This window comes from Neocloeon triangulifer, unplaced genomic scaffold (assembly GCF_031216515.1).
Source record: "Neocloeon triangulifer isolate White Clay Creek 2 clone unplaced genomic scaffold, ASM3121651v1 ptg000008l, whole genome shotgun sequence".
Taxonomy (NCBI): domain Eukaryota; kingdom Metazoa; phylum Arthropoda; class Insecta; order Ephemeroptera; family Baetidae; genus Neocloeon; species Neocloeon triangulifer.
This window is the reverse complement of record NW_026775550.1, coordinates 5,306,925-5,319,785: the sequence shown is the minus strand read 5'-3', so window position 1 is coordinate 5,319,785 and position 12,861 is coordinate 5,306,925. Positions and strand designations below refer to the sequence as shown.

The 12,861-nt window shown below is 35.4% G+C and overlaps 3 protein-coding genes across 5 annotated transcripts; 2 read left to right on the top strand and 1 right to left on the bottom strand.

Annotated features, from left to right (window-relative positions):
* The first annotated feature begins 138 nt into the window (after positions 1-138).
* LOC132194873 (pancreatic lipase-related protein 3-like) lies at positions 139-9,258 on the top strand. 2 transcript variants are annotated; one of them, XM_059616454.1, is made up of 10 exons: positions 139-259; positions 5,940-6,086; positions 6,682-6,816; positions 6,868-7,028; positions 7,081-7,321; positions 7,446-7,676; positions 8,057-8,308; positions 8,474-8,603; positions 8,659-8,853; positions 8,909-9,258. In XM_059616454.1, the coding sequence occupies exons 1-10, from the start codon at positions 187-189 to the stop codon at positions 9,000-9,002; spliced, it is 1,659 nt and encodes a 552-aa protein (XP_059472437.1). In that variant the 5' UTR covers positions 139-186; the 3' UTR covers positions 9,003-9,258. The 2 variants fall into 2 exon arrangements, with proteins under 2 accessions (XP_059472437.1, XP_059472436.1); XM_059616453.1 differs by having other exon boundaries at positions 8,045-8,308.
* On the bottom strand, positions 7,336-10,386 carry LOC132194890 (mpv17-like protein 2). 2 transcript variants are annotated; one of them, XM_059616478.1, is made up of 6 exons: positions 10,193-10,386; positions 9,841-10,009; positions 9,551-9,780; positions 9,367-9,495; positions 9,260-9,307; positions 7,336-7,706 (listed from the first exon to the last, which is right to left on the bottom strand). In XM_059616478.1, exons 2-5 carry the CDS (start codon positions 9,986-9,988, stop codon positions 9,266-9,268), a joined length of 549 nt encoding a protein of 182 aa, XP_059472461.1. In that variant the 5' UTR covers positions 9,989-10,009; positions 10,193-10,386; the 3' UTR covers positions 7,336-7,706; positions 9,260-9,265. The 2 variants fall into 2 exon arrangements, with proteins under 2 accessions (XP_059472461.1, XP_059472460.1); XM_059616477.1 differs by having other exon boundaries at positions 10,323-10,370.
* A 165-nt stretch (positions 10,387-10,551) lies between these two features.
* Positions 10,552-12,513, top strand: LOC132194874 (ferrochelatase, mitochondrial). The gene is made up of 8 exons (XM_059616455.1): positions 10,552-10,586; positions 10,749-10,937; positions 11,006-11,227; positions 11,282-11,383; positions 11,435-11,603; positions 11,663-11,819; positions 11,872-11,987; positions 12,047-12,513. The coding sequence occupies exons 1-8, from the start codon at positions 10,555-10,557 to the stop codon at positions 12,251-12,253; spliced, it is 1,194 nt and encodes a 397-aa protein (XP_059472438.1). The 5' UTR covers positions 10,552-10,554; the 3' UTR covers positions 12,254-12,513.
* The last annotated feature ends 348 nt before the right edge of the window (positions 12,514-12,861 follow it).

The window sequence follows — 12,861 nt, the reverse complement described above, 5'->3', positions numbered from 1 at the left end:
ATTAAGTCACCGCTGCAATAATACAAGTAACTTTACTTTAGCCGGCACGTATAATCTTTATTGATGAACGCTGGTGGGGATTTCCTGAAGGTACTCCCTGGCGCCCACCTGCAAGAGCTCTCTTCAGTCGGTCTGTGGGTTTGCTCAAAGCTAGGCCAGCCAGTCTGTGTTCACTTTCCACTCGAGATGTTTGTGTTTTCCATCGCGTTGTCGGCTTTCCTCTATATTGCCGCGGCGAGGCTGGCTGCCGGCACTCTTGGTAAATCTTCAAAAAATAATTATTCTCTTCTCTAGCTGTTCAAATTGTGCATTTTGCATTATTATTTTTTTACAGATTGATTTCGGGATTCACCATGCTTAGCTTAGTTACCTTACTGCACTAACATTTTAGCATGTGAATATCCCATTAATTTTTAAAATGGATTGATATCGCTTTATTATTATTGTTGTTTATTTGTCCAAATTGTTACATCACATTGTTTACATTATTCCTAATTTCCTATAATGAATTTTTTTCTAATAACATTAAAAAAATTTGATTGAAATATTAATAGAGTTGAAGGTGAAATTTATTTTCTTGTTCATTTCCAAATATTTACGTTTCACAAAATTATTCAAGATTTTTGTTAAAATATTTGAAAATATTTATTTGATTCAGTTATTATTACTCAAGTGCTAAAAAGGTAAAGGATGCAAGCGCTGACAAAATGCAAAGATTAAATCAGCCGTGTCCATGACACTCTGATTCAATCAACGGTTCCTTTTCTTCCGCCCGCGTTTTTGGTGAGAACAGTCCAACTAATTCCTGATTTTCTTTTGTGACGCCTCACAAGTCAATAAAGATCAATAATATAAATAGGTTAATTAAACAACATTAATGTGAATTATGAATAAATTTTGATGGCACACATATTGGATTTGGCAAATTTTTTTGTTCTCACAGAGATAAAATTTGAATTTGTCAATTTGAAAATTTATAATTGCGAAAAATCTGAGAAGTATTTTTACGTTGATATTTGAGCAATATTAAAATAGGTTAGCAAAAAAAAAGCAACTTCGGAACGTCAAAGCAATCTTTGCGATGCTCACTGGACAAACACAAGCAGCTGCTGAATTGACAGTTCTAATTGGGTAATGCGCTTTATGCGACCCGGCGTGCTTGAGAAATTTTTGTGCTTTGCAATTTTTTCTATCCACGTCTTTCCTCACATAAAAACGCCGTGCCAAAATTTTCAACCAGCAAACACCATTAAATGAATTTTCAGTTTGATTAATTCATTAAAAATCTACCGCTAATCAGTGAGCAAAGAAATCCTTCATCGCGTTTGTCAGCTTTTAACCCTCTCCAAAGTTCAAGTTGTTACAAAATTGTTAGCCTTTCATAAGTAAGGAAAACCGAATCAACATCAAAATAAACTTTTTTCTTGAACCAGGCATTTGACTTGTGAAGCAGTAAACAAATAAAATCGAGGCGCTCGTCTCTGGTTTTATTTGTTGTCCCTTCGCTTGGCAAAATTATGTAATTAGAATTACCTCACTGCGCGCTGCTCCGACGCATTTTACAATAAATTGTGTCTTGCAGCCGCGAGTTGGCTAACATATTATGTATAGTGAGGAATGATTTTTTTCTAATCTGCTGCAGATGTCGTTGCCACTTGAATCTGTACTTTTGATGTTTACGTAGAGAAGTAAAGTTCTTATTTTTATTTTATCTCGCGCGTTAAGCAGAACCATTCCTCAAAATGTATTATATTATGTGAGCAAACAAAATTTATCAAAGGCATGTGAAAACTTTATCTTAATTGACACCATCAATTGACGAACTCAGAAGGCTGTAAAATTTTCATTAATGATAATTAGGAAACCTACATTTGCTCAAAGGTCACTTTATATTGCTTTTTTCTGATTTTCAAATTGATTTTTTGATGTTACAAAATCTACAGGTTACGTCAAGTTACAAATGCGAATTGAATTAAGAATATAAATTAAAACATGATATCAAAAAAGATGAAGCTTATTTTTCATATATTTATCAAGTGTCTTTGTTGTTGAGATAGAGATTTTGCAGGTTACTTTCCCTGTTGACCTTGCCCTTTCTTAAAAAAATTTTACAGTTGGGCAAGTTTCGTTTTATAAGCGGCGCTACCTCAAAATATCGCTTATTCCAATAATATGAGGCTAATTACGTTTCGATTTACGACCAAATAGAATTACAGTGCAATCAAATTTTCATTCGAAATTGTTCGGGTCAATAAAAATGTAATTCACTTCAAGTTTGATGAATTTTTTTTACTTGTCAGTGGAAAAGTCGCAAGGTTGCAACCTCAAGAACAATAATATGTCTCAGTACTTTTCGCGCTCTTTCCTTGACTATTCGCTTTTTTGTGGGTCGAGCAATTCTCCGCGCATGCATGTAACAAATTAACTGGACAAGGTAAGAAAGAAACTTGCGCTAAGTCATGGTCCGCTCTTGAAAACTGCTGAGAACTCAAGATTAGCTCCAGTTTGCTAATGAAAGAGAAGGAAGATGCTTTTCTCATTTTCAATGAGAGGCGATTGAACTTTCTCCGTTCACGCGAAATAAAAATTATAATCCATCTCTGCACCAAAACCAAGGCAGATTGTTCGAGAAACATCCACGCACTCGCACCGTGATTGTGCGTGAAAAATAAATTATGGACCACGACCGTATCACCTTGTAAGAAAAATTTAAATATCTGTGCTCTTCCTTAAACTAAAACGACATTCCTTTCATTATTTATGACTTTATATAGTCAAGACGTCTACACACACAAAACTTGGATGTATCAAGGTCATCCACAAAGTTATCAGACAAACCTGCGGATTTCTTATTAAAAATCGAAGTAAAACAAATATCATTTTGTAAAAAGCCAAAAGCCGGAAGTTTTTTTTCGCACTTTACGAATTTCTGCATGCTAAATGTTCTAAAATAGATCCGCGATTGCAAAAACAAAAGGATCACAATCTGGGTTTAGTGGGTGCAACGTTTAAGTCCTTTATGATTCCGCCTGGCCAGAATAAATTAAATTCTTTACCCCGCAATAAGATTCTCACGCTCAGATTAACGCCTAAAAATTACAACTAATTTTCATTTTTTATGCTCTTATAAAAGTATAAGATGGAGCTGCAAATTCTAGGAAGTTGGGCAACTAAATCAAAACAATTAAAACAAACATAAGTGCGAGAAACCGGAATTGTGACTAATCAGTTACTTAACGTCAACATTTTTAATTTTGTTTAATACAATATTTTACGGTTTTGCAGCTTTTAACTTTGAAATACTTGAAAAATGCATTATTTAAGCTAAAAGTATTGTATGTACGAGCAACGCTGGTTTGCAGCAAAATTTTGCAAAACGCACCTTTTGCAAAATAAATATAATTATAGTGATTTGAAAATTTCTCACAGAACGTGTTTTTGTCAAAATTACTTCTTTGCGGATTTCACTCACAATAATTCCGTTTTGGTGTTGCAGCTCCTAATTAATTTTGAATTAGGAAGGAATTTCTAAGACGGTACAAGTGGAAAACAATTCACTATTGTTCACATCCCATGCTGCTGATAACGCTTTAATTACGCGCGATTCTAATTTTTTGGTGAAAGCGGATCAAGATTAACTTGCTCGCTTTTCGTTTGCCATCAAATGTTTAGTCGGAGCCCTCGGACCACTTTAGGCGACGAGCGGAAACATTGCAATTAGTATTCTTTCCACTCTTCATCGCTAAATGAAGATATCAAATTTCTATTTTGTTTCCGTTACATTAAATTAAACCAAAGTTAATTATTTATTTATTTTACATAATTTACATAATTTGCCTTAATATTCTTTAGTAAAAGTCATTAGAGTTATATGAATTTTTTTTTGTTGATTTCTTTTTTTTAAATAGAATATTAACGAACATATTTTTGATTTTATGCAAAGAGTGTAATTTATTTTATCTAATTACGTTCATGTTGATCAACTATAAGAAACAAGTTTAAAAATGAATTTGTTAGGTTTAAATTTTGTTTTTTATTGGATTGAATGCTATAGGCGTGCCACAACTTAACACTGACAATACAAATTGTTGAAAACATTTATTTTAGAAAAAAGAAATTGTTGGATAAAACGGCACCACCACTAGCAAGAATTTTGCTAAAACTTCCGAGGTCAAAAAGACCCCATCCGCCGCAGTGAGCCTCGGTTGACTAAGTTTTTAAACTGGCACTAATCACAAATAAGATTTTAATTTTTTGCTTAAATGTGGTGTTTTTTAAATTTTGCGGATTTTTTTGTGTTTTCTTGCTCATGAAATAGGGTCGCAAACCGTGATCGAAACTGGTAGAGCCATTTGTTTTGTATGAACAGCTTTTGCAACAAGGAAAAAGTCCGTTATCTTCATTTCCATGATCATCTCCTCGATTGTAAATTTCTTCAAAAAAATTATGAAACATCCCTTAATGACGATTCTGAAGCTGATATTGAGCATCAACTTTTAATAATTTTTACACTTGAAGACAAAAGCAAGACGCAACTTTTATTTTGATTCGGAACGAATTACTTTGCTTGGTTTTAAAATTTCTGACGGTGTTGATACAAATAATCAACTGCTTTGTATTGCTCGCATGCCTTTGAACTTGTGTAACCTCTGCCAACACCGCGTGCATACCTAATAAAATTATTACATCAGCCTTAATAGAGCATAGAAAAGAGTGCGTGCAGCGCTTATTGTGCACTGCACTTTGCCGCCCGACAACTTTCTTTTGACGAGCGCATGGAAATATGCAAACAGGTCGCGCGCTTTGCATGCTCCATTTGCAGCATTGTCTTTTGATTAAAGAGAATCAAAATTACGTGTAATTTTTTTAGAAAATTAATGTGTTTATCATATTTTGTTAAGAGTGCAAAAAAAATTATTCAAAACTGTTCGTTTCAAATTAAGGTTTCAAATAATACTAATAGCATAACACATTCTATTATGAAGCAACAAGAAATCCTGTTCAGCAGGCGATTATAAGCATAAATAATGCATCTTAATCTTAACATTTATGACGGCCAATTGAAGAGGCGTTGCTCATGTTAAGAAGTCTCTAAGCATGTTTTTGTAATATAATCGGTTCCAGGCTTTGATTGAAAAATTGATATGATATTCTTTTTTCTTGATAGTGTGTTCAAAGTGACAGCCTAGGCTGTTTTGAATTAGGGCGTGTAGCAGACTTCTGCTCACCCTTCCTGCTCATTTTTCTTTTTCTTACAACTTGAATAGAACAAATTACAATTCATAGCCTTTATTTTGATATGCGTACTCATGAAAACCCCTGAAACATTTTAAAGCAAAAAATTTAATATGAACCCTCAAAAGTTTAAAACTATTTAAACTTTCTTAAAATTCTCATAAATATTATAATATAATCTGTGTATAAATGATTTAGTTGTGAGGGAAGTTACTCTAAAAAATATGTAGAAAGCCCTGATTCCTGATTGTATGATCCCAAGAATTTTTAATGCTCTTCTAACTTAAAAATCCTAAAAAAATCCTCAAAAACGACGAGGAACTTGTAAAGTAAGTGAAAGCTATTGTACTACAACACCAATTCTATGACTTAAACGAATTTTATCGTTTGAATAATGCCATTCAAACATTGACTTATTTTAAAAAGTTCAATTTCAATTCAATAGTTTTATTCCGCATTTTAGATCACATATTTACTTTGGAATAATTCTTAATAAAAGTAATTCAACATTCCACATTCATTCAAGTTTACAAAGCAGATTCTCATGGATATCATATAAAATAATTTGTCGTAGAACAACTTCTTCGCTTCTTTAATAAAAATGTGTTTATTGCTACTGCAAACTAATGCTTAACAAAATAAAGAAATATTGAAATTGATTTCAAATTTAATACAGATTAATATCCATGACAATTATTCAATAGGTGAACCACCTCCTGCACTGTCCGAAGAAGTGGCAATTGTAGCCATGCCACCTGAAATTCCGCCCGGCAACATCAGAAGGGTGCTCGATCAAGTTCTGAGCCAATTCCTGTTTAAACATCGCCAAGGCAGAAAGTCGGTTTGCTACGGTAGGAACTTATCCCACGCTTTTGTTTCTTTATATTCTACAAAATGTTGTAATTTACAATTAGCAGATTGAGGATAATAAAACGCTTCATGTTTGAGAATTAAATTTTTTTCTTGTGGGAGTTCTCCTCACAGCATCTCAGAAGGCACTAATTGAAAGGTGCTTGATTCGTTAAGAAAGAAAAGTGAACGCCGAAATAAATTATTATTTTGCATGCCACAGACGGCCTCGACCTGCCTCACACTCTGATAACATAATCATCCTCTTCTAACAAGCTTTCACTGAACTTTTTTTTTATTATTTGTCTGTGAACTTTTGTGCATTTCTTTAATAATTGTCCCAACCCACGCGACAGTTTTAAGCAGCGCTTCACGCAAAGGAATAAAAATGTTGCTGTGGAGAAAATTGTCGCGGATGCACTCGAGTGCGCGCAAAGATGTGCAATTCACTTTAAAGGATCTGATCTGATAATGATCGTGACTTTAAGATTTGCAACTTGCCGCAGAGTGTGGCTCAACACGAGATGAAATGCGAAAAGATTGTTTACTTATTAATTTCAAGGCAATTAATTAATTGAGCAACAACTGGATTTGCAGATGTGCTGGGGTGCTTCCACGTGTCTGGAAAACTGGCACACCTTCGCTCGGTGCCTGACAGCCCAGAAAGACTGGACACAAGATTTTATCTATACAGGAAAAATCCTCCAGACGCACGTGAACAAAGATCCATAGGTAAACCTTGTCAAACCACAGAATATTAAATCATCGATTTTTTTTTTAAAGGCGCGGAAGATGATGCTGAAATGATCGATTTTTTCAATTATCATAAACTGTCACTTTCAAATTTTGATCCCGAAAAAGACACAAAAATTTTGCTCCACGGCTACAAGGGTAGAGGCGACGGAGATAACGCCAAGAGAATACGAAACGCCTTTTTTGACAGGGTAAGTTGTCAAGAAAATTTTGATTTTTTTTTTTATAAACTTTTTACTAAAGGAGGATGTGAATATTTTCTCCGTGGATTGGTCGAACGGTGCCAAAGGGCCAAACTACCTCCGAGCCGTGGCCAATGCGGAATTAGTGGCTCGGCAGCTGGCACATTTGATTTTGGAAATGATTGCCATGGGGTCGAACCCCAAGCAAATCCACATAATAGGATTCAGTCTGGGGGCGCAGGTTGCAGGAATGGCAGGCGCCGAAGTGCAGAAGGAGGGCTTCAAAATAGGCAGAATCACGGGTAAAACTCGACGATCCAATTTTTTTTCTTTTAATTTCAGGAAAAAAAATAACAGAATGACATGGGACTAGAAATAGATCTAATTGAAGAACGAATACTGAAGATTATACTAAACTTTCCGTAGGTTTGGACCCTGCGTCATTCACCTTTGAGCGGGCCGGTCTGGACGCAGACAAGAGGCTGGATTTAACCGACGCAGAGTTTGTGGACGTGATCCACACGGACGGCAGTTTGATTTGGTCCGACGGCTTCGGAATTCTGGCGCCCGTGGGCCACGTCGATTTCTATCCAAACGGCGGACGCGACCAGCCTGGATGCAAAGACAGCTACGTCGGAGCGCTCACCTTCCAACTCAGTAAGTTGTTAAAATGGAGTCTTTTTTAGTCTGCAAACACAATAATTTGGGAAACCTGGTGAATAATTTATTGCTTATTATTAAAATGAAATATTACTGAAAAGAGCCTATTAACATTTAATTATTGCCGAAACTAAAAATGTTGATATAATAAGATCAGAAAAAATTTATTCAGGGGAGTTCAATTCTAAACTAATCATTTTCTAAATATAATTTTTAAGCTATTTTTTTCTTGATTTAAGTTTTAAAATTATTTTATTAACGCTTGGAGATTTTTAGAAGTTAATTTGCTTTTTTGTAACCCCGCTGGTACGCATGGCAGGCAACTAAAGCATGATTCAGTCCCAATACTAAAACTAGAAAAAAAGGGGTTCTTTCAGCGCAAAACATGAACAGCACAAACTTGTGCAGTCACGCAAGGGCCGTCGACTTATTCATCGAGTCGCTGGACCCGAGTTGTAAATTTTTGGCCTATCCTTGTCCCGGACTGCGGCAATTTGAGCGCGACTTTACGCACGGCAACTGCTTCACATGTGACGGAGGGTCTTGTGGCGAAATGGGATACCGAGCGCCTCTTAGAAGTGGAAGAGGGCCTCTTTACTTAGCCACCAGAGCCACAAAACCATATTGCGGTACAAAACTAATTTAATATATATTATATAATAATTATATTTTTTAATGTTTTTATTTCCACTTTTTTCTATTTGGTAAAAATAGGTATTAAATTTTTTATTTCAGATTATTTTGTTGCCTGTTTAATTTTTCTATTTTTAAAAGATTTTTTATATTCTTGATAGGCCAACAAATTAGAGCAGCAGTACAAATTTCGCCTCAGTCAAAGCTGACACGAGGGACCATGATTTTGCAGCTGCACCATGAGTCAAAAGTGACAACTTTTGAGTTGAGCTCATCCCGTTTAGGCTCACAGTAAGCTACAAAAATTTGCAAATCAAATTATGTAAAAAAAAAAATTGAACTCCAGGACTCTTGACATGATTAGTGCTGGCCAAGAGTTGAGCGCTGTAACTGCTACGGACGCCTACAGTATTTCTCCAGAAAAAACTCCGATTTTGTATGCAGCTTTGGCTTTCAGACCTAAAACTGGGCCTGCTGGCCGAATAACCAGCCAGCAGGTCATCTTGGACCGAATAAGTATTACGAGTCAAGAAGGAAAATGGTAAAGTGGACAATTTGTTTTGCAGAGAAAGTAAAACAATTTTTGCTTTTTGCAGGTGGCATTTCTGTGGTCGCAACACAACAGTGAAGTACACAAGTAAGCAGAGAAGCAAACCACTTATAGTGAAGCTGGATGGAAATCGATGCTGAAAAAATGACTGATCTCATTTACTAACTTGCTTTTGTTTGTTGTAAAAACTTTTGATTTTTAATTGGTGGAATTTGATTCTTCAGCTCATTCTGTTCGGTTAATTTTCCAAGCTGCAATAATGATTGCAATTTACTGTGGTACAAATCCATGACTGTTACTTAAGAAAACGTTCGGCACATTTTACAATTTATTTTACAGGGTAAATGGACAAACTGATGTAAGTATGGAAATAAAAACAAGAAAAAATAATTTTTACCTTTTTTCATTGGTTTTTTTTACTGCTATCCTTTGGTTTTATCTGATCCTATATAAAAATCAATTTAATTTTGGTATGATTAAATTTATATAACAATTATTCCGTACGTAGTGCTTCATATAGGAGAGGAAGACATCCCAAACAACAGTGGCTCCATTCACATACAGCACCCGGTACTTTCCAGGAACATAATGGAAATTGACATACTGGCTCGGTGGCCAAAAAAGCCAGTCAAACTAAAGAAAAGACATTACTTTGGTGCTCTATAGAGTTTTAGTTTATCAGACTTACAGCGTAGACAGTGACAAATTTTTCACGAAACTCTTTTGAACTCTCCTCTGTTGACCGCCCTTCAAGAAATCCCATTCCATAGAAAAAGCTGAAGGCAAAAAACGGGGCTGCCAGTATTTGGTCGGCAAGGATTTTTCGCCAAACTTGATTAGTCTTTAAATATCTGTCAAGCCAGATATACCAGTAGTGATGCACAGGGCCCATTACGAGACCCACAATAAACATTCGGCCTGGATTTTTTAGAGTTCAATTAAATTTTTTATAGCAAAAATAATAGCCAAAAGTTATACCTGTACGAGACCAGTCGTATTTTACAGAAAGTCCTCTCTTCTTTTCAATTGTTTGTTGCAGGCCATCTCCAAAGGCCAATAGACCGCCAGAGGTTACGGTATTAGTGAAAAGCAGCCACCTTTTGGAAAATAAGCGTTGGAACCACATCCTTATTTTTGTGTTGAATTTCTGAAAATTTTACATGGGGTTCAGGGGTTTAGCAATATTGTGTGAAGATGTAACAAAGAACAATCATAAAAATATAATAGCACATATAAGTATTATGTGCTGGAAAAATATGAACTTAAAAAAAATCTCCTGCATGCATGGTAATAATAATATTTAATTTTTAGAAATATGTAATTTACTTACACTTTATGTATGTAATAAGCACGAAATTGCATGTTTAATTATGATAAGGAAGAGTAGATCATTATTAAGATATCATAATATTTTGATGAAGAATCAGCAACGAAAGTAAAATAAATATGTAAAACTGTACCATGAGCTGCTTCGGCTCTTTTTGTTAATTTTGTTTACCCTGTCCAAATCCAACAGCTGATTTCGTACCACGTGACACGTGTTGTGAACAGCGTTTGAGGTTTGAGTTGGAGCGTGTTGGGTGCTTGCTCTGGTTGTGCTCAGCAGGCATTTTAGCTTTTTTGCTGGATTTCTCAATTCTCCCTCCAAAGGCAATCAGGTATATACAATTTGATATAATATATGTAATTCAAATGCGAAAATTTGTGCTGCGCACATGCTTGTTGTCTGTAGAGATTTACATTTTCAGCTTCAAAATTTAAACATAATTTAGCCTACATTACACGATCAACCTGCTTTTTGTTGCTGCTCTGAACATGTGCATTTTATGTTTTATCCTTAGAATGAATGGATGGAGTTTAATTATGAGGATTTAATGCTTTTACAGGATGGAAGTAGTGAGAATTTCTCGGAGATTCTTTTCAACAGCTTCGGCCTTGCGAAATGCAGCCAACAGTAAAATCAAAACTGGAGTGTTGATGATCAATATGGGAGGACCCGAGAGACTGGACCAGGTTCATGATTACCTTTTGGGAATCATGACCGACAGAGACATGATCCAGTTGCCTGTGCAAAGGTAATTTATTCATTGATGATTTTTCATATTGAATAATATAATACTATGCATTTGGATTTTTCAAATAGCAAACTGGGTCCGTGGATTGCCAAGCGCAGAACCCCGGAAGTGCAGAAGAAGTATGCAGAAATTGGTGGCGGTTCACCAATTCTCAAATGGACAAATAAGCAGGGAGAGTTGATGTGCAAGAAATTAAATGAGGTGTCCAAAGAAACGGGCCTGCACAAGCATTACGTTGCATTTCGCTATGTAACCCCGTTCATAGATCAGGCCATGGAGGCCATGCAAAAGTAGGAATTGAAATTTATGGGAAAGCTATATACTGAAAACTGGTTTTGTTCCAGGGATGGTGTGGAGCAAGTAATTGCATTTTCGCAGTACCCTCAGTACAGCTGTGCCACTTCTGGCTCGAGTTTCAACGCAATCTACGACTACTTTGCCAAACGGTAAATATAAACCCATAAAACTGCCTCAAAACTTGAGTGAATAATTTATAGGAAAGGTGATCTTGGGGGTATGAAGTGGAGCGTGATTGACAGGTGGCCGACTCACCCTCTCCTGGCCAAGGTATTTGCGGACCAGATTCGAAAAGAGCTTGATCAAATTCCTGAGGATCTCCGTGATCAAACCATTATCCTTTTCTCAGCTCACTCTTTGCCCCTGAAGGTTGTTAAAAAGTAATAATTATTTAATTTGAAAAAATAAATTGTTAATGTTTTGTGCAGGCTGTCCAAAGAGGCGATCCTTATCCTTCGGAAGTTGGCTCAACAGTCCAAATGGTCATGAACGAACTCAACTACAGCAATCCTTTCAACCTGGTTTGGCAATCAAAAGTTGGGCCTCTCCCCTGGTTAGGGCCATTCACTGATGAAGCTCTTGAAGGTTTGCAACTTTTTTTTTAATTTTATGCAAGTTACATTATTTATCTCTGCAGCATATGTGAAGCAAGGGAAAAAGAATTTTATTCTTGTGCCGATTGCTTTCGTAAATGAACACATCGAAACTTTGCACGAACTTGACATTGAATATTGCCACGATCTTGGCAAAAAGGTTTGCGCTTCATAATTATTTAATAAGTACACACTAAATTATGTATAAAATGATGACAGCTTGGAGTGCAAAATCTGCGACGTGCAGCTGCACCTAACGACCACCCACTTTTTATTGACGCCTTGGCCGATTTGGTGCAGCAGCGACTTAAGTCCAGTGCTCCTGGAGTTTCACCCAAGTTTTTGACCAGATGTCCTCACTGCACCAACGCCAGGTGCGGACAAACAAAAAGATGGTTTGCGCAAATTTGTGGAGCAAAATTCTAGGTAAAAAGAATAAGGGCATAATGGTTGAAAAGTGCTTTGAGGTTTGAATATTACAGATTGTTGAAAGCTGCATAAAATGTTTAGGTGAGGTATCTTTATTCACTAAAAGATTTGTTATTTGGTGCACAAATTAATGATCTTCTAAGATCATAATGAGATATATCAATGTGAATTTATTACATTAAAAAGTGTTATTGTTCATGTAAAAAAGGAGCATTTGAATAAATTTAGTAAAATAAAAAAAAAAATACCTATAATAGTGATGAAATTTATATAATTATACATAATAGCTAATTTTATTATTTTCCTCTTAAATATAAACTAATATCAACATATAAGCTTCAAAATATAAAAATGTTTCGAATATGAAAAAACTTTTTAAATATTTTTTCTTGTATACAATCGACTAAATTACATTATCCTTGCAAATAAATAATATAATAATATATTTCTTATGAAAATGTGCCCTAATATCCAAATTTATAATCGATTTTCCTGACAGAGAGGTTCAAAATTTATCATAAAACTGATCAATTTTGCTTTGCTTATTCAAAGTTTCGCGCTTGTAACTTGTGTCTAAATGAATTTTACAAAAAAAGGAGGGGCTT